The following is a 26,028-nucleotide window of genomic DNA, read 5'->3' as shown; positions in this document are numbered from 1 at the left end:
ACTAGGTTTGGCCGGGGCAGGGGATCGGCATGCTAAGAATTCACACTACAGATTAATTTTCTGTCTCCACAAACTACCATTTTTGTCCCCCAGAATTTAATCCAGTTCCAACTTACGGTGTTAGGAATAATGAATACACGACATGCATTCCTGATCCTTTCTCTCCGCCGTACTCTTCTTGCTTTTAGACAACAGATTTTACAGATAAGAAAATGAGTGCAAAAATTAAAAAATATAAAAAAAAGACGACAAACAACAAGAGAAGACATGGCAAACAGTAGAGGATTCTAACAAATGCACGAAGAGAGCTTAGGGTAAAAAGAATAGAGATGGGATGGAACTATCAGAAGTTAAATAGCTGAATTCTACTGGAGACTAAAACCAAAGTATTTTAGGCTTTCAGAAGTGATACAGTTTTATTGACATCAAAACAAGCCAAGCTAGTTATTCCTGTTTTAATGTTTTTTGTTAACTTTGTCATTATTAAAAGACAAAAAACGCTCCCTACTAGCTATCTGAAGTGTAGTATTTCAAAACCATAATTGCTATTCTGGAGGAGAAGAGTGCCCTGTGAAAAAGCATTAACAAAAATTAACATTTTGAACTGTTCTGGGCAGAGGAACGTTAACAATAATGAATACATGGCATGCTTCCGACCCAGCAGCACAAGGGACAGCCTGTTTGATAACATGCATCAGAAATTTTTTCAGTTAAGTTCTTCTGTGTACCGGGAAAGACAAAGTTATACAGTCAATAGCGAGGCTTTCAAACTTGGACAGCTAAAGTTCAACACCTAAATCCACATGTCTGGTCTTTAAAAGACCAGTTGGAGCTGCTGAACGCTCAGAGCTGCGATGAGAGCCAGCCGCACCGCTGGCTGCTCACCACGTCCACAGCAAACCCATCTCGAGTCTTTCACCCTCCCACCCCACCAAGCAATCGGGCTGTCTAGTACCAGACATCCATGTCAAAAAAATTCACATTACGACACATTGAGACAGTTTTATACAAAATCCACACTTCAGCTAGCCATTTCTACAACACTTAAACTGAGTAACATTAAGAATCAAAGGCAGCTATGAATAAGAGACGTTAAAATTCATATCCAGGAGTGCTAACTGGTGTCTGTCATGATGAGGAGGGTCACGCAAGAGGAACTTCACCGTAATGACCAGCTCTTTTCAAACAAGATGACAAACAGCCATCGCATGGTAATTACTGCTCACAGCAGCTCCCCCCAACCTGAACCGAACCCAGTGAGGAGCAGTGACCAAGAAAAGGTTTGATTTAAAATTTAAATGAAAATATGCCTGTCCTAAATCACATTTTCAACTTGCAGCAGCATTAAGAGGTGATAAAGCAAACAACTAAAATGTCTCTAAAGTGCATTCCACCCCTGCGATTACAAAATAAGGCTTGAGCTACTCTGCATACTCCTCTATAATCTAACAGCTCACTCACCCACAGGGTATTTTTTTTTTTTTTTAAACCTACAGAGACATTTAAAAGACGTTATGACATAAAATGTTTGAGTAGAGCAAACAGCAAGGCTTTAATTCAGGAAAAAGCCAAAATTTGGAGAAAAAAGTATGAAACTGGTATGCTTACAAGACATTTTGTCTAATCAACTCTATTTTGAGTCACCATTTAAAATACTTAAAAGCCTGAACTATAACTTCCAAGTTTGTTTTTTTTACTTAAAAAAAAAAGTTTTGCTCGATTTAGAAAATCCAGTCCTCAGTGTGACAAGTTTTTAACTTGGAGAGTTTTAAGGTAACTGATGCATCAGGAATATTTTTACCACCTAACCGCAGGCCCCTCCATTGCGCTTAAGTTAGGAGCCAAGGCTCACTGCTTTGTTAACGCAATTCTGTAGTCTCAAACTGGTTTAGAAAAATCTTTGATGATTCACATGCACTATAAGGAGGATGGTTACTTAAGCACCAAAAGATATACGGCTAAACCTAGAGAGCACAAGTTAACCTCTTGGTTAACACTGCCTTATACAGCAGCCTGATGCTCTGAATCTGCACAGACATTTTTCTTCTCTAATAAACCTCAGCTCAAAAGGCAATTTCAGCTTTTTCTCTATTGCAACCAACCACTCTCTTTGCTTATCATTTAAAAGAATACTTTTTAAAATGTATTTTCTCTTCTCCTTAAGGGGATACATCCATAACAAGAAGCTTCAGAGACCGTGCTCAAGAGATACCAAGAGCAACTGAAGCTCAAGGATGCTCCTTCCTGAGCTAACATGCTGCCTTTCTACAGAAGTATTACAGAATTAAATTCAGGCATTTGTGGCCCGATGCCACGCCAGTCGACTTGGATTATGGTCCGCAGCACAGATGAAGTAGCAGGTTCATATGGCTTGTTTAATTAGCTCAGTACATAGACGTCAGCCTTAAGTGAGGAAGGGAGTCACCTATAAAGACGACTTCCAGGAAAGCGACTCCTAACCCTTCTGGGAATAGAGGACTACTCACCCTGGCAGAGACCTTCAGAAAGGCAAAGGGGGCAGTTACCCTCTGCTGCCTTTGGCACGAGCTACGTATTTCCTCGGCACCTGTATGTTTACCAAAACCAAAGTTTAATTACATTTAAAAGGCTGGCTTGTAGAAAACAACAACCACCATGATGATACTTAACAGTATTGTCACAAATTTGTACAGAAAGAAATACAGAGCTTTATTTTCCTATTCTAGGCATCATTAACTGTGATTGATTTCATCGAGAGTTGTGGGGACCTTCTATATTTGTAAAATCATACCAAGTTTCCTTGACAACCATATTATAAGTATGCTCATATTGGCTTGCACAGACTCTTTCAGGTGCAGTATTACATCTAACCTGCTGATAAAAATGGAATTAACCAAACCTCTTCACAATAGGAAAAGCATCTAGTAATTTTGCAGGAGACTGATTAATGAAGAATTGCTGCGGCTCTTGATATAGGTACTGAACAAGGACTGCTGCAGATGGATTTATTATGATTTGTTCCTTAGTTAATGTGGAGTTAGCTGACATGAAAGCTGAAAAGCATTCAGCAAATACAGTATTTGCTGTGAATTTGGAGTTTCAGCTATGCTGTTTTAACGAACAGAACTAAGATGGTAAGGAAACAGTCAACAAGAACACAAAAAAAAATATATCAAAGACGAAAACCATCCTAAAGTCATCTCACATATTTGTACACAGCAGGATAAAAGGCATTATTCTGTGCTTGAGAGCTACATTGCAACATCACCAAAGATATTTTTCTTCATCAGCTGTGCTTTCAGACATAAAGACTGAGCAACTCTTCCAGTAAAAACTGTTCTTGCCTCCCCCCTCCTTCTAATAAAACCACAAAGCAAACCTATACAAAAGTAATGAAATGCCAAAGCCAAAGGATTAGTGTGGGCATAGAAACAACAATTTATTTTTTTTATTTTTTATTTTTTTAACTCTGGGAGTTGATAGAGAAAGGAACAATGAACAGGGCATTACAGTAATTGCAGTAAAAATCCATTTACTACTACAGAATACAAAACAAACACCTATAGAGAACCGCATTCGTTAATCTGTGCATACTAGAAAAATGGGAAGTGCAACACTAGAAGAATTAGAGAGGTGACACAGGAAGAAAGGGAAAAAGCAAGCAAAGGTAACATCAGTAAACACTGAAAAAGCTTTTCTCCAAGTGAAGATGAGTATGAAGGCTGAGATAACTTAAGATAACGCAAAAATGCTGCAGTACAATATTGGAATTACTTTGCATTAAAACCTACATTAATTGTTTCACCCTCTGGAAGGAGAGCAAACTACATTTAACACATTATCAGCTTTATTTTATACCATCTTTAAAAGAAAATCTAAAGATAATTACACTTTTTCCATAAAAGCAGACAAACTACAGAGGTGGAGGCCATCTCAGTGTTAAAAATAAAAGAAATCTGAAGATTTACCTCATTTTTCTACTAAATGGAAAGTAGTGCTTTCAATATTATAGAAATTCCTTAGTCCTCCATTACTTACCTTGACAAGTTTCTGATTTTTACAGCTGAGGCTAATGGGTAAGAAAGAAAAAAAAATACAAAGTTTCAGGAATGCAGATTTGCACCTGTGTTTCTGTTAAGTAAGCCTACTCCATACACACACAGAGTACTGCTCTTCCCACATTACTGAGGTCACCCCGTTTTTGTCATTTCTAATCTTGCCAAGTTGGATTCACAATTTTTTCCTCAATATTCCAGCTATTTTTCATCTTTTGTGAACATCCAGATGATATTTCCAAACAAAAGGGAGAAGCCCTAAGAAACTATTTATACGATCCAGATTGCATCATCCTCTTTTTTCATGCTGAAATGGGTGTATGGACTGCGTTGGAAGGTCCCAACTTCCATTGTTAGTGTGACCCAAAAGCATACGGCAAAGAAAAAGTCCATTACTAAAATGCATTTTTGTACACAGTGCAGTTTTAAAATTCCACACACTACCATCTCATTTCAACATCTGAGTACAGCTGCAACAACCAACCCAGCCAGCTTTCCCAGGGCTGCATTCTGCAGTTCAAAGAGACTCTAGCCACCGGTGCCACACCGACTGCTGATTGAGCGCGGGTCAGAAGGAGCCAAGGGCCACCCAAGCCTGGGTGAGCACAGCTAACCACATCAGGTTTTATAACAAATGGCAACACAAGGCAGCAGGATGTTTTGCAACACATTTGGCCTCTTTTCACTACCCAACCTGAATCAATGAGCTGAGGACAATTGTCAAAATCCACAATAATCCACAAGCCTAAACCATCTTGCCTTCCCGAAGCATGACTACCCTGCTGCTGTGTCCTGCGGGCAGAGTTCCAGTCAGCCAATCGAGAAAAGGATGCATGCTTGTTCTTTCTTCATTAATAAAGAGAGAAAAATATGAGTCAAACCCTTTAAGAGAGTTCTGGACCTATTCAAGATTTGTTCAGGCTCTTGGTTTTGCTCCTCCCAACATTTAAGCGAGACACTTATTAGTTCCCTGAAAATAAGGAAACCAACTCCCTCTTACCAGGTTTCCCTCTCCTTCTGCTTGCCACTTAATGTGTATTCAGAGTACTTCAAACACTGAGTACCAAGGGCATAAAGCTGAAACTAATTTCAAGAAAAAGTTATTGACTATAAAAACATTAACAATGTGCTATAACATATGACTAACAAGCAAACCAATCAAGAAAATCCAGATCAATTTTTAATATTAAAGAAATCCATTAACTGAAACACATTGTATACAAGAAGTAATCATACCACCTCAAGCTTTGTAGGAAACTGGCTTTTGTAGGAAAGCAAGATGCCAATTTAGAAAAATAGCTATCATCATCCAGAGTCAGATGTCTTGGCATCTGTCTAGTGGTAACACAGAATCACAAAGAATCACAAAACAAAAGAATCACAATGTTCCCTTCAATTCGGGCAACTTTCATGTTCCCTGTTACTTGCAACACAAAACAGGAATTTGTCCCTCAGAAGGAGCAGCTTCACCACATTGAAGTTTTGTCCACGGACACTTTTGCTTTCACACAATTCCATCACCTCTTTCTTATTATTTATCTCTTCACAGACTTCATTTTCCAAGAATAAAACTAATACTAGTTGCCTGACTCCTGCCCTCACCCGATTCCTGGTACAGAGCTGTATCACCTACGCATGCCGTCTTCTTCCCGGCTCCTCCGCTATCACTCTGACTAGGTCAAGCTGCTCAACGACCTCGGACCGCCGCGCACCCCGACTCTGCCTCATAAGGCTGCACTTCCTTGCGGGACACTAAGAAGCGGTAACTCGAATCTTGCTGCGCTGGACTGTCAGCAACATCCTCAAAGAGGACAAAGACCATGCTTTAGCATGCACTAATCCGACCTCACCTCAGTGTAGCTGAAGGAAGGACACCCGTGCTTTTAATTAACTGAAATCTGAAACAGGCTCTACCTGAAACCTTTGCAAAATCTTCAATATTGCTATGCATAAAACGCATCAAGGTCTGCACTGGAGAAGGAAGGAAAAAGAGTTAAACACTGACAAGAGGAAGGAACTAGTTCAGCTTAAGGACAATACTGGCATGGGATCAAATGCATGTAAACTGGTCAGGAGTAAAGGTTAGGCCATATAATTAGACTGAGTTTCCACAAAAGACTAAGTTACTGAGTTGGCACGGCTACAACTCCCCACCCGTTCCTCTCGGCCCTGCCTCTGGCCACACGTTACAGCCCTCTCCCTTGTGCCAGCACCGGTGCTCATCTGACCCCTCAGGACCTGCTGCAAGGGCTTCCGCTTGCTCAAAAACCGCTTGCTCTTCCTGCAGGATATCTGCACTCCTGAAGTGATGCACGGAGCGATGGCAGAAACAGCACTGACGGAACGGAGAAGGCAGCAACGTCTGGCCAGGCAAGGCAGGGTCACAGCAACTTAAACTGACTTTAACTGCAGCCTTAGAGGATCCCAGTTAGAGCAGTGCAGTTCAAGATTATCCTTCCAAACACAGAGGCAGCTACAAAGACCCCCAAACCTAACAAGCTCTATCCTAAAACCAGTTTATGAAAGGGACGATTAGAGTCATGCCTGCAAAGCAGGCAAACCATTAAAGTCCCTTCCAATCCCATGCTCCAGGCTAAAATGGCAGAAACACTACTACTGTAAAAGCCTGCCCAAACACAAGTTACCAATTTGGTGTTCAAGTGGGGTCTATAACGTGCCAAACTGTTTGAAGCAGCAGTTTTTATACTAGCTGGGTGGAAGATCAGTAATGGATCATGAACACAGCAAGTCCCTCAATACTGGCTGCTCATGGGATGAAGCAGGATCTTCACAGGTCTAACATTTATGAAAACACATTTTCCAGCCTTCTGCTGCTGCACAAAATCCAGAACCAATGAAGTCCAGCTATACCTGCATGAAGGTTTTGGCCAACAACAAAAACAAAAAAAAACCACACACACCACTCATTTTAGCTCCTTCTGAAGACAGAGAATGTCTGAAGCATCAGCTGTGTTTCTTCAAGATTTTCCCTTGCCATTGCAGCAGGTCTTTATTGCACTGAACATAATTTTGCAGAGAGGATGTCTTTTACTAAGCATTTCTACAGCAGTGCAGCAGCAAGCTTAATGTCACAGCTATATTTTAATAGTCATTTCAATGGACTATAAAAATCAAGTTCAACACAATAAAACAGCTCTCACACTACTGCAGAAATTGTTAGCAAAAAACGGCCCCTGCAAGACACCATTCACTACAACATAGAGTTGATGATGCAAAGCAAATAGCCTAAAGCAAGAAGAAAATGGGGTGATGGAAAGAAGTTTCCATTTCCTACTCTTCTTCCTTCTCAGTATTCCTACAAGGGTGGGGGGAGAACTCCTACAGAAGTTGCTTTTCCAGGAAAGCTTATGGAGTGGGGAAGAAAGGAAATGCTGTTTTAAGCTTTTTTACACATCAAACCTTACTCTGCTAATCTTTACTTGCAGTCCTTCAAGCTGTCTCCAACAACAAGAACTACAGAAGAAGGATCCGCAGTCAAATAATCCCTGAAGAACTGGTTCTGGCTTCTTAGAAATAATAGTCAGAGGCAAGAACTACCTGCTAAGAGCTGTAGTTTGACCCAACAACACTTTTTCCACAACAGCTAGGCTATTGCAGAAATAGGAACTACGTGATGTTATTCTGAAGTAGCTCCTTACACCAGAATTAATGCAAAAATGTAGCTATAGAAGCTAGTAAAACAACACTGCACGCATCAAAAGATAAGAGCAGCATTTTGCAAAAACAGGGAAAAATTGTTTTTCCTCCAAACCAATACAGAGTCACATGACTCGTGCCGCTTTCAGAATAGTGATGGAACTGGCTTGGCAGCTAACCTCAACAAAGAGTTACTGTTTGCCACACTCGAAGCTTCAGAGATGCAGTCTCTCACGATCCATCCCTTTTACGAGCAACGTGGTTTCCTGCTAGCATTGTTATGCAGGGAATTCTGCGTATCCTCAGAAATTAACCAGTAACCATCTAAGGAGACTCCTTTTAACTTGCATTGATTTGTACGTTCATTGCGGAAATAAGAGAAAACGTAATCGATGCAGGATTACTGCTCTTTAAAAACCCAGTAACGAGTGTTACCCTCTCCATAAACCAAACATGGAAAGGGCCTAGAAGTATGAAAAAGAAAAAAAAGGAGCAGAGTAACAGTTCAAAGGTCTGCTTACACAAGTCAAAATCCCCACATTTTTGTTCAATAGTAACCTAAATTTATAGTTGCAACACTTAACTCGTAGTTTAATACAAGTTGTGATTGTTCTTAAACCTTCTCTAGCATAATTTAAGTTGATTTAACCCAATAACCTGTCACACAGCACAAATGAACATGAGAAAGGCAAATATCAAAGCTTTCAAATACCATTCTTTGGATCTTTCACTACCAACAAGTACCATTCTCCACTGTTAGGAAACACCTCAGTATATCTAAATAAAGTCAGAAGCTATCATCGTAAATGCTAGCCCGATTCCTTCAACTCTCAAAACCATCCCTGTTAATTCAGAACAGCTCAAGGCTATAAAGCCTTACTTGTTAAACGTAACAACCTGAACAAAGTATTTAAAAACACTGTTGATAGTCATGTATATTAATGTTACTAGAGCGTTTAAACTGCCACTAACCCAGCAGTAATTTTCTAACTATCATACCTTCACTTAACAAAACAGGAAAGCATAGGTTATTCTTGAACTTGCTGTCTACAGGCTAGTAAACACGCTGACATCAAGTCCTAGAAGACACATTAATAGAAGACAGACACAGAAGAGGGCAAGCTGAAAGGGGACCCTAACTGCAAAGCCCGTAATGAAGGTTTCCAACTCAAGCTCCCGCGGGGAAGATTTACACTGCGTTGGGGCGAGGGCAGACGCCGCAGGCTTTGCAGGCATCCACGTGCCTATGCCCAAGCAGCAGCATCTCAAAAGCCACCTCCTCAGCTCACGCGCGTGTGGAAGCAACCATTTCCACCTCCATAATCATCATCTCCAGGCTACCTTAACCCACATGCTCTGCATGAGGCTCCCATCCTCCAGCAACAACTGGCAAGCATTTTGTGTTATATCTACACAGTTTCACTTTAAATATGTTTAAAACTGATTTAAATACCTGCTCAGCACTATAAAGATGTGCATTTTCACTTTGAGAAGTTAATTTCTGCTTAAATAACCTAAATCTACACCCTGTCAGCTCAAGCAAACAAAACAAGCTACTCCTTCGAGCAACTGAAGCACAGGTTTTGCACCAATTACACTTCAAATCATAATTTAAACCAGTGCCACTACACCTACAAACCTTTGTCTTTATTCACTTCTCTACACTTTGACTAGGTTTAAGACCAAGATAGCACAGGGGCAGGAAAAGCAAGGAAGGCTCCAAGATTGATCTAAAGCACAAAGGGGTGCAACAAACAAAAGTGGTCACTATTACTCTAACCAGTCACTTCAGAAGAAATCATCTTAAATACTGTTTCATTCCACCTTTGCACAGTGACTCCTGTCCTTTCCAGTCATTTAACTCTGTTTGTGTACAACGGGTCACTCATCATGCAATGCTAGAAGTCAGCCACCTGCCAGGGCTTTCTGGTAAGAGACAGAAATAAAGGGCTCATGCAGAACCTGTTTTGGTCTTTGAAGTGTTCTTACCACCCACTAATTTCAGCAATTATCACATCAGATGCCTGATGTTGAGTGAGTTATAGGGACAGACCTTTTTACTGTGCCACTAAAACACGGCTGAATTTTAAGGAATCAAGCACTGAAACTTAAATTCAAGCTGCAAAACCAAGTCACAGAGGATAAAATTAATCTACAGAACAACTCACCAGGGATGATAAAGTCATCAGGGCAGGAAATCTGCAAGTAACATTATTTGCTTATCTCTTAAAACATGATACTAAGAAGAGAGATCAGGTGTGTATGTTCTCTTCCCAGCATTATTCCAACTATTTGCTTGAAAAAGGTAAAGCATTAGCACACAATGTACACTCTTCTGATGACTAGTATTGTGCTATGTTAGCCAACATATATATATATACACACATATACATACACACACATATAACTCATTTCAAGTTAAATTTCGAAAAGCTAAAAGCTATTAAATCAATTACTTCAGAAAGAAAATGAAAGACTGAAGAGACAAAGTCTGAAAGACTCATGCGGTTCCACAGCTCACATGCTGCAGACAGGAGGGCTGTTGAAGGAAGAGAGTATCTGAACCATTTTAATGGAGGAATCCAACTTATTCCTCTCAATTAGGAGCCCTAAGCGTTCTGAAGAAAAAAAAAAAAACACACACGCACACACAATAAAAACACACACATTATACCAAAAAGTAGTTTCTCGTCCATTAACGTTTTGCGTAAGACAGCGCTGCTGCATCTAAAGATGGCAACAGAAAGGCCCATGACATGCAGACGCAATAAGAAAGGAAACGCAATGGCAGAACTCAAGGTTTCAAACGTTCACCTACATTTTATTTTTTAGTAAGTTGACCCAGTCATTTTTGAACACTATCAGTATCTTATCAGCACTTGAGCTGCTATTCAATTATGCCCTTTCCCCTGTGAAAAAATATTTTTATATTTACCTAAGAGTATGAAAATATATGATAGAAGCATCTAGAGACTGTTACACAAACATAATACATGAACTTCTAATCTTAAAGAGTTTATCTCCTAAGAACAGTTCCCAGATCAGCATACTGTGTTACAGATAGTATCAGGCCCACGCTGTAAGGGCTTACACGTTTCTCCCAGCATTTCAGATATTCACAGCCTAACAGCACTAAAGCCTCTTCTAGCGTTCAGGCACGGGGTCGCGTACGTGCATGGTAAGAGCCTAATCGCTGCATGAAGTCCAAACTGCACATTCCACATTTGATCAAATAAGTCACCAATCTGACCAGTTTAAAATCACTGGCACAAAGTTATCACAGTTCAGTAAATAAACAGAGGCCTCTTCTACAGCAAAAGTTATTGATAAAACCTTTTAATAAATCATTTCAAGAATGAATTTGTCTAGAAACTCAAAGCCAAACACAAGCTGCATCCACAGAAAACTTCTAAAAATGTAAACAGCATCATAACTGAGTAAATTCTCTTAAGTCTCTTCTAAAATATGCTCATCCGGTTATATCCAGCTAACCACTCTGCCCCTCCTTTTTCGAGGGATCCTCAGCAGCAGAATTCACTACACACAAGTTAAAGCAAGTCAGTTTAGGCAAAGACTCACTTGCTTCTCAAAGAAATTTTTTTCCACTAAAACTTAGCCAACGAGGCACTATTCACTCTTCGTAACTTGAGTAATAAAGAAAGGTTAGCTACAGCAGTCACTGTTGAACAGAGGCAGCGTACACTGACTAAATGTATAACTTCTCAGCGTTTCCCGGATCATTATAGGAAAGCATCAATCTAACTGAGGATTCACTGTAATTGCATTAAGACTTGCGTGTGCGTTACCTGCACCTACATCACAGCAGTGTCGTTTCCAAGAAAAGGGGTCTTGCTAGATAAGACCAAAGGAATTTCCAAAATTCAATGCCCGGCGATCAGAATTTTAGAGGAACACGAATAACTTATTGCAGACCATAATAGCCAGCACAGGAAAAAAGCTCTAGTCCACCAGCAACTTTGTCCTTGAGCTGTTTAAGACTGTAATGCCCAGGATTAAAACAACCCAATCTAATCTAACTGCAGATGTTCCCATTATCCATATAAACGTTTAATCCTTTTTGAATCCTCTTAAGACTCTTTGTTACAATGAAACACATAAGAACAAGACTGACAAATATAAACAAAATGTAATATACTAAATACCGAAAGAATATTTGGCACTCTGTCAAGGCTTTGGGGTTGCCGTTTTCCCCCTTTGACTCACAGACTGCCTCAGAAATCTCACCGCCACAATAATGTCACCTCCAGGCACATAACTTGTGAGCAAGAATGATTCCCATGAGAATATCCTAGCAACTGCAAGTTTGGGGAAAGATCTTCACCTTCTGCTTCAATCCCTTCCAGTGCTCTGTCATATGTCAATAACAACTCATTTAAAAAGGGTTAATGCCGGCTGTTGTCCTTGTGAGCAGAGCTCCAGTACTCTGCAGAGCCGTGAGCTGCTCTTATGCCTACTGCTGTGCGCTTCCCAGCAAGTCTGGGACAAAAAGGTCTTTTTCTCCTGGCCTGACAATTAACTGGCAGCATCAGAAGAGACACAAAGAAAAGCGCACAAAAGACTTAAGCAAGGTCACATACAGGTGGAAGCCAGACAACAGCTAGAGGCATCTCGCTGACAGGCTGTCAAGTGAAAGAGGCCAAGTTAGATCCTGCCACACCAAAGACATACCTGCTAGAGAAAAACTCTAACTTTGCAGGGAAGCTCAAATATCTCCAAAACTAAGCTAAACCCACACACCACTCAGGCTTCAATTGGCTTATGAACAATATTATCAGTAAAACTATTGTTTTGGTTGCACCACTTAGCCTTAGACTGGAAATTTCAGACACGATTCCACAGAAGCAGAACAAACACCCCAGAGAGGGGAAAAACAAAACAAAACAGAGCATCTCAAATCTATTCCAGCCAACGTTCTTGGTCAAAGCAGCACCAGAAAGGCTACAAACCAAAGGACACAACACAAATCACAAGAAAGAAATTAAAAAGCAAAAGGCAGACAGCACAGGGAATTTAGCAGAACAGCGCAAGTTGAACGAGGGTTTGTATTTAGTGCACGTGTATTCTGCTGGTGTTATGATCCACCCTCCACATACTGTAAGAGTGCAAACGGGGTTTACGGTTGGTTACTGCAGGAAAAGAGGACAGCGGCTCTAACACATTTTCCATCTTCCCCCAGTTACAACTCCCCAAAGACAAACACTACTTCCATTCAACACAAAGGGTGAAATATGGTAGCTAGGTGAGCGGTAAGGAAGGAATTTAAGTAAGGATGAAAAGAGCTAAAACAAGAGGTAAGTCAGTGCCTGCAAAAAACTGGTGGGTATTTGTGTACAAGAAAAACAAAATGTGAGAATAAAGAAAAAAGCTAGGCAATCATTAGCAAAAGCAGATGACATTATAATTGTACAAGAAAGCTTCTCATTTCCTGATTTTTTTTCTCTTTTGTATGCTTTTTTAGGCAATTCTGTATCACAATCACATTTTGCCAACAATGCGTTGCACTGGTAGATACAGAGCCCAGCAAAGCCACGAGGCCGCTCAGCAACCGGCTCCAGAGGCTGGGCACCAGATAACATCACTGTTTCTTCACATCACACAGGGCAAACAACAGACTCAAATATAAGTACTATTCTCTACATATTTGAATTAGAAGTGAGTCAGACTTTTTGACACAGAGCAGCAAAAATGGTAACGTGCTCCCATGTGACCCTAAGCCAGTCAAGGAAAGAAAATAAAAAATAAAAGAACTCCACTCCTTAACATCATGATGTCAGTTTTTATTTATACGCTCATATTTTAGAAGAGGAACCTAATATTTAGTCAAGAGAAAACATTTAAAGGCTCACTCACATCCTTACCTATAACTTCCCTGACTTGAATAACATGCTTAACCTTATTTCCACTTAGTCATTAAAATTCTTATGCAACTTCTCCTTTATGAGAAAGTATTTATCAGACATTCCAAACAGTCACCTTGATAATGTGCAGTCATTTATGAGTCATGATTTGTTCACTGGAGTCACATGCACAGCAGATTTCTGAAAGCGTGCATCCTTTTTATTGTTCACCGTCTGTGTTTTGAGTCTTGGAAACTCAAGTATCATCAGCTACTTCCACCTGGCTCAGTACTCAGATATTTCCTGTTTCAAGGTCCACCACAGGAATATTTTTTTTACATTACCAGTTGCTTTCATTTCACCTCCTTTCTGATATCCAGCCCACAGACGGCTGTATACACCTACTACACTGGAGCAGAGACCACTTAATTCCTAACAAAACCACCCAAGTATACCCACCGAACCCCTTCCCTCCTGCCAATACCTTTTCCTGCAGACCAGCCAGGCTGATCCTGTGACTACGTAAAAGATTGCTGCAGCTGGGAGCAGGCGTGCTGCTAGACCCAGGGAGAGCATCTCAGCACGGATGATCCTCCCATCCCTGCTCCCTTCCACTTATGCCCTTTAGCCTTATTCAGGGATCTCAAACACACACCACCACTACCACCAGCCATCTTGGTGTTTTCCCCCATCCCCGTTTCCATACATGTAGCAATTTCCATTATAGGAGTACAGGTCAAGGTCCTACAGCTTGCAGATTTGGATATTAATCTGGTGTCATTAGCTGCTTGTTTAGCACCAGTTACCTCCCCCTGGAATCCACACATTCAACTACATTCCCTAAACATATTTTATTACACTCAATTTCAAAGCCAGTTATGTCAGTATTTCTGTGCTTTCTTTTGAGCAAAAGAAGATGCATGCGGACTGAACACAGAAGACCTAAGGCCAGACTTTCAAGAGGTATTTAGATGCTTTGAGGGGCTCTCAGGTACTTCACACTGCACGAGGCCTTGGCATTTCACGGTTCATATGCTCTTACGAATCCCAAGAGCCTACCTGGACTTTCAGATGTCACTTTTCAAAGCCATTCAGGAGCTTTGTCTCCACAAACCTCTGCACGTAATCAATTAAGAATTTATCATTTCCACCGTTAGATTCCTACACAAGGGAAAAATATGCTCTTCAATTCCACCAGTGACACTCTCAGCACATAAAGTCTCTCAAGTACTCCTACCTTATTGCAGCATGCTTCCGAAACCGCCGCACACAGCTTGACTTGAGATCCACTCAAGCAGGTTTTCAAACTCAGTATGAATTTGCATAGTAAAAAAGTTAAAGCGACACACAGAAGCACCAAAGCTACTGCACTAGCAAAGGCGCAGACAACAGAGCGCCGCAAGAAGCCAAGTGTCTACCAACACACCCAGTGATTGCGTAGGTTTCCGCTCCAGTCGGTGTCCGTACATCACGCAGCAAATACTATACAGGTGACGTGCTTGTCTTTCGGACTTGGTAAGGGAGAAACCTTTTGCTACACTAACACCCTCTGAAAAAAGTTAATCATCACAAACCTCTGAAAATCCACTTCCTAAAGTGTTTGAGCTAAAATAATCAGTACCCTAAATAAAAACACCAATACTAAGAAATACTATACCATCCCAGAAATCCCAAAATTCAAATATCACAGCCCATAGTTACTTCTGTTATTCATCCATCTGTTTGTTTTGTTATGTAAATGGATACATGATTACACATAGTAGTTCTCAACATAATTATTTCAGTTTAGTTAAAGCTATATGGAGTGGAAATATATTTCAACAGATATTCCATAGTTTGCTGATAAAACTGAAATTCAGTAATTGCTGCTGCTTCTATTACAGAAGTCTTTACACCAGAAATCAGCTTTAACACACAAACTGCATAAATACGGGAAGATAAATCAAATTATACTATAAATATATAAATGTTTTCCATAACTACAGCTTAAAATGTAGATAAAGTTTCAAAATTATTAAAATTATTATTTAAAAACTTTTTTTTTAATTTAGATAGGGAAAGACTTCAGTTTTCCTCCAAGCTAGAGGAGGAAAATATTTCAATAACTCATTAAGGATTTCATTAAAACACTATTCAAATAACTGCTGTTATAATAGACTTGGTATCTACCATAGATTAGAAAACAGAGTTAAAAATACTTTCAAGCTTACAAAATCATATGCTAATTTTTTAAGCTATCAATATTCCGTCTTCCCATCAAGGAACAGAAAGACTTGTACAGAAGAGAAGACCATGTATTTCACAGAGACTGCTACTAGCTGCTAGCGAACCTTTATAAAACGTTTCAGACTTACAGCAAGTAGAAGATAACAAATAAAATTGACACTTCCTTAACAGAGTAAACTTTAAAACTGCGCTATTTCCTCACTTGAGCTTCAATTCATCAACACATATCACCTTTCAGCTATTTAAAGTTAACGCAATTATAGGTATTTAACAAAACATATTGAACTTCACTCCTAAAGGACTAAATATCCGGATTTAAAAAAAAACCACACACAAAACATATCTTGCATGCAGTCCACAGCCAACATTGGACAAACTCCAGCAACGCATGTATTTCAGAAAACAATTATTGCAATGCTTATGCCTGTGGCTGCAAGCTGAACGACAAGTTTCCTGAAGAGAACACGTTGTTTTGACTTTAAACTGTGTTCGGTTTACTTCCCCCTTCTCCTGAAAGTTCTCCCTGTGCACCAAGGAAGATGCATTCACTACACACTGATAAACACAAAAAGCTGTGCCAAGTATGGCAAGCAGTCGGTCTAAAACCAGGACTGTAGCAACGCACCTAAATTAAACACTTATGGCAAGACAAGTACCCAAATAGAAAAGCTGTGAAAAACCACTAGGGTACCACTTGAAATTAAGCCAGAAATTCAGAAACACTTCTCCCCCACCCCAGATTAAAAATGAACCAAAACCAACCTGAATGAGTATCTTGTCCTACTGTCACTTTCATACCTGTGGATGTGTAAATCCTGGTTATATGAAAATTCCCCTTCCCTTTTATTTTGCAGGAACAAGTGTCTTAATAGTGGAAAAACTCTTACACTGATTGAAAACTTACTCTCTAAATAGATGCTATTTCATTCCCATAGGCGGCTGCCTACCAGAAGTGGGTGATGTGCCCTCTCCAAATAGTTTATAACAGAATAATAGAATGAAGCCACAAGCTATCTTTCAGGATCAAAGTACAACTATTTTTTTAAGCTTTTGTAAAAATTTTAAAGAACCTTTCCAGCCAGATGTGCATTAAACTCATTTGAAAGAAGGTCTGGCTAGTTTACTGCCTCTATAAAGTCACATTGCTTATTAACTGTTTCCACTGTGAACCTCAAAGATTTTTCACAGGTGATTATAAAGCACAGGAATGGTTTGCAATAAAGACACTTGGGTAAAGAGCATTTCTGTCATAAGGCGGCCATTCCATTAAACTGAAGCAGATATTAATACTTCTCACATCTCTAAGTGTTTACACATAAGGGCCCAAGAGCCAAAATGTCCCAATTAAAAATAAATACAGCATTAACAGCTACAGCACATAGGAAGTACATATGCACTCTTTAATAAATACTGTTTCTCACTTATTTTTCTCTAATAGCACATTAGAAAATGTATTTCTGGTAAATCCCTACAAAAATCAACTATACTGGTTTTAATTTTGTCTCTGACCTGGAAGAAAATAAACAAAGAAGTAAACACACTCGTGTCCACTCGTCCAGTGTGTTCATCCCTCTCCAATCTGTTGCTTGCAACAAGGGTCATTCATTGACAGAGAGCAATACGGGCTGCCTAGGAACTGAGCATAATCAAGCACATACCTACAGTCAAATTAAGGTCATTCATTTGGGAACAAGTATACTTCATTTACCAGGACCTCGCACATCCTTCGCATGTCACCAGTAAAGGCAAAGCACAGGAACGCATCCCTTCAGCAAGCAGGGCATTAAAAGGCGTTCTAAGATAGCACAAAACAAAACTATAATCAGGGCAGGCCGCTTCTAGGGCTAGCAATTTGCATGAGCTTTCTCAAAAAATAAATTCTTGATAAAATAAATGAGGAAAAATGCTAGTATCTGTTATTACCTAGGACACAATGGCAAATACTGCAGCACTGGATCTGAGTAACAGAAGATGACCTGAAGCAGTTCTTGCAGATCCTTTCAAAATTCTGTCCTGACATTTATTACTGCAACACAACTTAAACGCTACAGACATCCTATTGTAAGAAAATAATTAGTCTCCATAACTTAATGATATCTTGAGCATTAAGTAACTCCAAAAGAAGCCAGACTTTTTTAACAATTTAATACTATTTCCACAACAAAAAGTTTACCTTCATAGATACAGATAGATAGATATGCATATATTTAAACCAAGGATAACATGTAGTTGGATTTTTAAGTTTTTAGCAATGAAAGAGCATCTAAAGTATGTATCCCTTTTCCAGGAGAATCTCAAGTACACAGAAATTTTGAATCATACCAAGTATTCATTAATAAAACATATGTACTGTGCTAAAGAAATAACACTCTGGAAAGCTCGCTTATGCGAATTAAGCATGTCCTTAATTCACATAAGGTGCTATTACCTTACAGAAAGACATCAGCATAGTAAGACATCAACCTTGATTAAATGAAAACCTACAGTCTTGTACTACAACATTAAACATTACATACACATTTTCACTCCTCTGGTTTTGGACACGTCGTGGCTTAGGCCTACCATAACCAGTAGCATAAAGTTAACTATCACAGTTCATCCTGTCAAAGAAATGAAAACTTCTCTCACAAAACAGCACCACTAAGATGTACCTTTTTTCCCCACTTCCCCAAACCCTTTTCTTCTTTATTTTAAGAATATGCAAACACAAGCTCGTCAACTCTGACACTAAACTAGTAAGAGACTTTCCACATGCCACCAGTCCCAGCATCTGCATGATACTTGCAAATACTGGATGCAGCATCTGCAGACTGTAACTACTGGATTCTGCCAAAACTTTCCGCAGCAGCACTGCTCCGCCGAACTCCTACCCCCCATTTCAGAGAGCTGCTGCAGGAGCACAACTCCGGTTGCAAAACTTGCGCATCACAACCTCAGGAAGCTCACTTAGCCCACCAGCTCCTCATTGCGTCCCCTAGTACCCTGCCTACCCAGGGGAAAGCTTGAGAGCACCTCCGTGTGCCAGAACAGAAGTGCAACAGTTATACATATATGGTCATAGATGTTTAGATTATTTTAAAAACACTAGTGTCTACGGCATACCTAAATAATAAACGGCATAAGGAAGCACTTATCCAGACATCACATGCTGTCCTGAAATAATATTCAGTACAGCTCTGTGTAGAGACACCCAGCCTTCCTTGATCAGGACTCTGAATTTATAAAACAGTCCAAAACCCGAGCACCTTTCCTGAGGAGGCAGAGCCTTCACTGACTTAGTACAAAAAAAAACAAACAAAACCACCCACACCACACACCACAGTGGTGGTCTAATTACTCCACACCTGCACAGACTTTTCAACAAAAAGGCTTTTTAAATACCACATTTGAAGTAACCATAGTAGCACCATTTCTACCTCTTACCCCAGTTTTAAGTCCAAGGGAAATCTGAGATGGAACAACAGAAAGTGAATTTAGTAACTTCCAGAAGTGCTAGTTAGGCTCACAGACCTCCTACTGGAGCTCGTTATATTTCATCTCCATCAGCATAAGGGAGAACACCAAAATTACAATATTCACATCAAAGTGAACGCATGAAATGAAAGACTACGTAGCCATATTCCACAGCCACTTGGGACAACACCAAGGGCAAACCGCAGACATAAGGAACTTCTGGGACTTTCTGAAAGCCTCTAATGTTACAGTTCAGAAAGCCATAGACCCGTTTGGCTGCCTCCATCCAAAGACTGTCACATTTCAACAATATTACATGCCTTTTCAAATAACATGGGAAGAAATGTGAAAAACATAACTAAACTTATACATGAAGAAGAAACACCGGGAGAGGAGAAAAGCTACTTCAGTTAAGCTGATCATTTTTCCATTTTAGATGGCTCTCATGTAAATGAAATAATTATATTATCCTGTTACATCCACACCCATTCCTCATCCAACCTCCCCCCCCATACCAAGCACCGAATTCTTGCAGGAAGCAAGGCTGAGTCACACAACTGCGCTCTGAGATAATGTTTACACATCACATTATAGTGCATCTCATTTTAAGACAATAAGTTTAGTTTGTAGATTTACTGGACACTCAGCATCATTCATAAATCCCACATTATAAGATGAAGCTGGTTAAGCAGAACTAGCATTTCTAAAAATACTTGTATCCTGTTTCAGTATAGGTAACAATTATTTATTCCGAGTATATCGCAGACAGCAAGTCTTTGGAACTTGAGATGTTACCAACACTAGTCATGCACACAACACACAAGCCAAAGAGGAAAAAAACAAAAACAACAAAAACATTTATATGTACATATGCACACACACACTTTTCTGAGCTCCCACAACAGCAACATAAATAATAAAACCCACGACCAAAAAAACACCATCCTGTTGATTATTATTTCTGCTTTACACAACTTGTATACATGTATCATTAAGACAGCAGTTCAATCAACAATCCTATTTACAAAATGACAGATGTTCCCATCTTACTGTCAGACAATGTTGTTCCACTGTCAGTTATACAACCACACTTCTCCAGGACTGGTCATTGCAACTACTTAGGAAGAAAATACTCTTTTATGAGGGGGTTCACCTTAATCACATATTCTCCATTTCTGTCCTGTGACTGCGTAACTGCTCTATCAATTCCCCCCAACCCTTAAGTTTTCACATCTAGCACAAAAATGAAATACCAGAAGTCTTGCAATGCCCAGAAGTGCCCTTGTTTGCTACGTGTAAAAGACGTGTAAAACACATGCAACCAAATGGAATATTAATCTTCCCTAGGAGATTCAGTGACACAGAAAACAGGACATCCATTCCAAAATCTGCATTTAACAGGATAGTGAAGGCAAATGAAATAGCTATGTTTCATTGTCTCTAAATCCGATTTTCCTCTCATAGCAACGCTGTGTCTACTTTCAACTTCACACCCCTGCAGCTCATCAGAGAACGTAACTAAGTTCATCCCTAATGTAACTAGGGATCATCACTCACAGCTAACTTGGGGGAGGGAAAAAAAAAAGAAACTATTATAGAGAAAAACCAAAAAACTACTGTAAGAAACCATGACAAACTTCTCTCAAGAGCTGTGGACAAAGAAAGTAATTATACAGATTGACCATCTCTCTGAGCCTTCTCAAGAGTTCAGAAGACTTCCAACGCAAAAATAACCTGGTGCTTTGCAGAACTGCAAACCAAGATTTTATATTTCTTTAAGTACAGGTCTCTTACTACACGTCATTCTCCACACCGGATATCCAAATATACTTAAAGTATATTTTAAAATATACTAACTATCCCATACACTTATTCCCTCGCCCTTTCCAAAGCAGTCCTAAGACATGGCTTTCTTGGAAAGCCAGGTCTCAAGAACCTGCTCAATCACAGTAAAAGAGTACAGAGTACCTGCGCTTGAGAGTAGCTAGGTTTATAAGACGAGTATATACGAAATTACAATATTCCTTACATCATTCAACACTTCAAAAATACCCTATCATACAATATAAAGCACATATTTGCAATACTTAATGAGCCACTGCCAGCTGTAGCATTTCTGCCACCTTACATTTTTACTGAATCCTTAACATGGAAATTACTCAGAGTTCCCAGAAAATCTAACTGGGTAGCTAGGATTTGCTAGTAAAATGAGCGTAAACATGGAAATGACATTTTAGAAATCACGCTCTGGCTTTCTAGGGACATAAAAACTTAATTTAAAATTAGTTCCTAAAATTCATTTGGGCTCTACTCAGACCCAGAAATTCCCTTTCTCCTACTTAAGTTGAATATACAAGGCTGAGCTGTGGATAAAACTGTAAAATCATCAAAAGTAAAACAGTTCTTCACACTTAACAGACTCCAGGAGCCAAGGCGGGGGGAGAAAAAGTTAAATTTCAGATTTCCAGATAGAACAGTCCAACGTATTACTTCCTTCCCCGCTGCAAGCGTTCTCTCTCACAGCAGTGAGGTTTTCTTCTCTTCAACCCCTAATAATTGCTTTTGTTAGGAGCGAGGCACCCTCAGCACCAGGATGGGCCTTCCGGGCAGCACGCTGCCCCCGAAACGTGGAAGTCTGGCTTTGTGCAATTAAAACTGGGACTTTTTAAGCGGCGGCGGCAAACAATTCCTCCCTGTTCGAGCGGGACGGAAGAGGCAGAGGACGAAATGGATTCTCGGGCGGCAGTGCGCAGGGGAAACCCCCCCGTCGGTGCTAAACCCTCATTCCCTGCAAAATAAAGAGCCTTCCCCCCCCCCGGTACCTTTAATACTCTGCCTTAAGAGAAGGAAGGAGTAAGTTAGCTGGCGTTTAACATTATCGAGACACTCCCTGGAGCAGGGTGGGCACACAGCACTCGGAAGCGGTCCCTGATGGCCCGAGAGGAGGAATCCAGCAAAGCTGAAGTTTCCTGTACGATATTTAACTGCACTATTGGAACCGTGTGCTACTCTGCTGCTAGGGAAGAAAGTAAAAAGAGCAGAAGGAAGTTTAAAGCCAGTTATGTTCAGCTAAACTGGTACCCCGGGGGGGGGGGGGGGCAGGCCGGCCGTTTGCGCGGCCGATTCAAAGCGGCCGCCCGGCGCTGCAGACGCCCCCGGCCTCCGAGCCGCGGAGCCCCGCGGGGCAGCGCCCGGCACCGGAGCCGAACCGAGCCGAGCCGGGCGGGCAGGGGGAGCCCCGGCCCGGCGGGACGTTCCCTGAGGCGGCGCGGAAGTGCCGGGCGCTCCCGCTCCCGCGCGCGGCGGCCCCGGCGCAGCGCAGCTGGCGGCAGCCGCGGGCCGAGCGGGCCCCCGCGGACTTCGCCGGCGCCCCGCGCGCAACAGGCAGGAGCGCGGCGGCGGCAGCGTCCTCACCTACGCCGTACTTCTCCTCCCTCTTGGTGGGGACCCAGCGGGTCATGGCGCCGGGGAGGGGGCCGCGGCGGCGGCCGGACCGGGCGGGGATGCGAGAGCCCCGCTCCTTAAGCCGCCATTTTCCAACCGCGGGACGGGAAAAGTTTCTACCGACGGCGGAGTCATGTGGTGCGGGCGGAGCCAGCGGCCTGGCGGCGCGGCGCGGCCGGGGGCTGCGGACGAGGGGGAGCGGGGCCGCCGGGACGGGATCGGGGGAGCCCCGCTGTCCCCTTCCCTCAGAGGCGGCCCCGGAGCAGCGGCCCTCCGAGGGGCCGCCGCGGGTAGGGGGCCTCGCCGGCCGAGCGGCGCCGGCTTTTGTCTATTTTCCTTGACTCTAATGATTGAAAACTCCTGACTTTCAAACCTGGGTCATCTCTACAGCTGAGGGGGCTGTGGAATAATTTGATTACGAAGGAGTGAACGAGGGAAATGATCCTCCTGCGCCTCTGCTCCCAGTCCCAGTACTCCTGCACAGCCTGTGACCCAGTACCGTGATGTAAAAATAAAATGAAAAAAATAAGTTTTGACTTTAACAATGAAAAATCTCTATAAGCTGTGTAAAAGTCAGTGGAAAGCTGAAAGGATAAAACCTGTGAGAAATAAAGACACCCAAAATGTCTATCATTTGTTAAGATTACTGGTCCACCAAAGGAGAAGCTCTAAGCCACAAACTGAAGAATGAAAGTGGATTCTCTGGAGGTCAGGGTTGAATCTTTTTTCTCTCCTCTTGCTTCCTTGTGCCGTTAAGAACATAAGGGGTCGGTTTCTGCAACATCATTCGTTGTTGCCCGGTTTCCAGATGAGCTATTCCGTCTCAAACACTGAAGCCGTCTACGCCTCTTCCCACGTACCCTCGCTTCGCCCATCCTTGGGATCCGCTTGTGTCTCTTCCACCCCCTGCCCGTTAGAACTGATCTGGATTTCATTGCCCTTGTCAGGAATTCAAAGGTCATTTGATACGCCGAACTACTACTACCTTTATGCATTATGCCCCAGAGAGAGAAGACGCAAAGGTTTTCAGAGTCTGCTTCATGGGTCACTGTATTTCTCCTGCGTTAATGGGTAAATTATTAGAGTCTTACCAAAGACAACCTGAAGTGAGCTCCTTGATTTAACAGGTTTATATTTTGTAAGATAAATCAAGGTGAATTACTGAAATAATAGACACACCTGTTCTGTTCTCATGTTTGTTTTTTCCATGCAAATAAAAGGAGGAGTAAAATGGAAGAGCAATGCAGCAATAGTATTCATTTCTAATGATGAGTATTCTGCAGATCTATACAACCAATACAACCAAATTTTTGTGGTGCAACCAAATATGTGCTGCAAAACTGCAGAAAAGGCTGAAGCAGCTTTTGACAGCTCAAGCATTAGATGGTTTAAAGATCTTTAAGACTATTACTGTAACGAACCGTTACAGGGAACCTGACCTACTTCTCTTTTAGACAGCTGAAAACCAGGAATCACTTCCTTGAACACAGTGGTAGCCTTGCAGACAGGAGGTGTGAAGAAGTGATACAAAGCAACACACTTTGATGTTAATTTAAGCCTACAAATAACTGTAATTAGCTAATGAAGTGAGCTAATGCTAGATGGTCTCCTTTCTGGGCCACAAGGTTCAACTCTGAAATTTAAATTGTTGTGTTTTCTTCTGTTTTGAAGGATGCTAAAAGAGCGTGTTTCCCTTCATGAGAAAAGCACTGCTGTTTCTTCAAGTGTTAACGAAGAGTTAAATTATATCCTCGTACAGATATGGACTACTCAGTTGAAGTATGTGTGTATATCTGCACCAACTGGGAATTATATATACCTAAGATTAAACACAGCCCAAAGATAGGAAGTATCATATTCACTAGAATGAAAGCCAAAGACTTATTTACAGCTCCTTCCTACCTATTAAATCCTTGTTCTGTATTACAATAGCAAAAAATATTTTGATGCCAATGAGGAAAAGGACCATATCTGACCATCATCCTGTAACGGAACCAGCACAGGTAATCCCATGACCAGCATAAAGCCCCATTGCTATCAGTGAGGGTCTATATTCCTTGTATTACTGTCAACATTTTCATTTTAATGAAAATCTGTAACAAGCAGAACAAATGCCATTAAAATTTTGATAGCCAGTAAAAACTATCGCTCCTAATTCACAATGCATAAATATTCCACAGCTAGCTTTTACAACCAGGAAAAAGAATTGGTAATGAGACAGGACTGTAATACTGAGAAAGTAAAAGATTTCTATTTTTCTCCAGCAAACAAATAAGATTAAGTATCCTTGTGAAAAATATTTTTCATTAAACTGTAAAATGTTCTAGTTGACATATTTTACATACTTAGACATAATATGTTTCTTCACACTGTACATATATTTTTTCATTTATGAAGAGGGAACTGAAAAATGCTTCTTTTCATAAAATCTGAAAGTTTTATCACATCGCTATGTCATCTCTTTGGATTTTCACCTTATATTTTAATGTATCATGTTGACTTAGGAGGCACTTCTCTTGGAGCAAAGAAACGTTCTTTTTCATAAAATTAGCTCCAAGAAATCCAAATGCAATATTTGCCACAAATGATATTTGGAATTCTTGTCAGAGAGATTAGAAGTATCTTTTGAAGAGGATAAATGGGAGCAGAACTATTACCCCGCATGAAATATTTGCAATAAATAAAAGATACTCTATAAATGTACAGATGCAGTCAAGTTATATTTCATACTTATTGCATATGACTACACAAGAAGAATGTTTGTTCCATCGCAGATAAACATCACAATTTTTGTAGTAATTTTTTTCATTTTCAAGCCTTGTAAGTAAATTCAATATTTTCAGTCAAAATATATAAGTAGTTATTGTACATGTATAGTGCAAATTCCTCTTGGAAATATTCCTCCTGGGAGTTGATGTGGAAGACATAAAATCATACAATAAATAAGTGTTTTGCTTTTCTGTTTCTACCAGAAGTATTCTGCTGGAAATGTTGTTGCTTCCATTCTAGATGCTTGTCATCTGTTTTTGCTACATGGTTTTCATTTGGAGAGAATGACCTCTATGTTCTAGATCATTTCTATGATGAACAGTTGCCTATCCACCCTGTTTGGGTATGCACAAAGTAAGAGGTTTTTATACCTGAGGGAAAGACACTTTTTAAAAGGACTGTTTTTTAGAATGTATTGTTCTTGATCAGAAATACAATTAATTTTATGGAAAAAAAAAAATTACTTCAGTCTTTCAGCCTTAGTCTTACATATACCTGATATATATGATTACCTTGGGGATCTCGTCCAGATGAATGTGGACAGTTTTCAGAGAGAATTAAGAAGCCAAGACTGAATTTCCTCTGAG

The 26,028-nt window shown here is 40.7% G+C and overlaps 1 protein-coding gene across 1 annotated transcript in view; it reads right to left on the bottom strand.

The window, feature by feature from the left end:
• Window positions 1-22,760, bottom strand: part of DOCK1 (dedicator of cytokinesis 1) — a 310,679-nt gene extending 287,919 nt beyond the window's left edge. Inside the window, exon 1 of the mRNA XM_067300378.1 lies at window positions 22,643-22,760. Within this exon, the coding sequence (XP_067156479.1) occupies window positions 22,643-22,688 (46 nt within the window). The 5' untranslated portion in view covers window positions 22,689-22,760. The remainder of the gene's footprint in view (window positions 1-22,642) is intronic.
• Window positions 22,761-26,028: the final 3,268 nt, after the last annotated feature.

Source organism: Apteryx mantelli, chromosome 7 (assembly GCF_036417845.1).
Source record: "Apteryx mantelli isolate bAptMan1 chromosome 7, bAptMan1.hap1, whole genome shotgun sequence".
In the NCBI taxonomy this organism is placed as follows: Eukaryota; Metazoa; Chordata; class Aves; order Apterygiformes; family Apterygidae; genus Apteryx; species Apteryx mantelli.
This window is presented reverse-complemented; position numbering and strand designations above follow the sequence as displayed.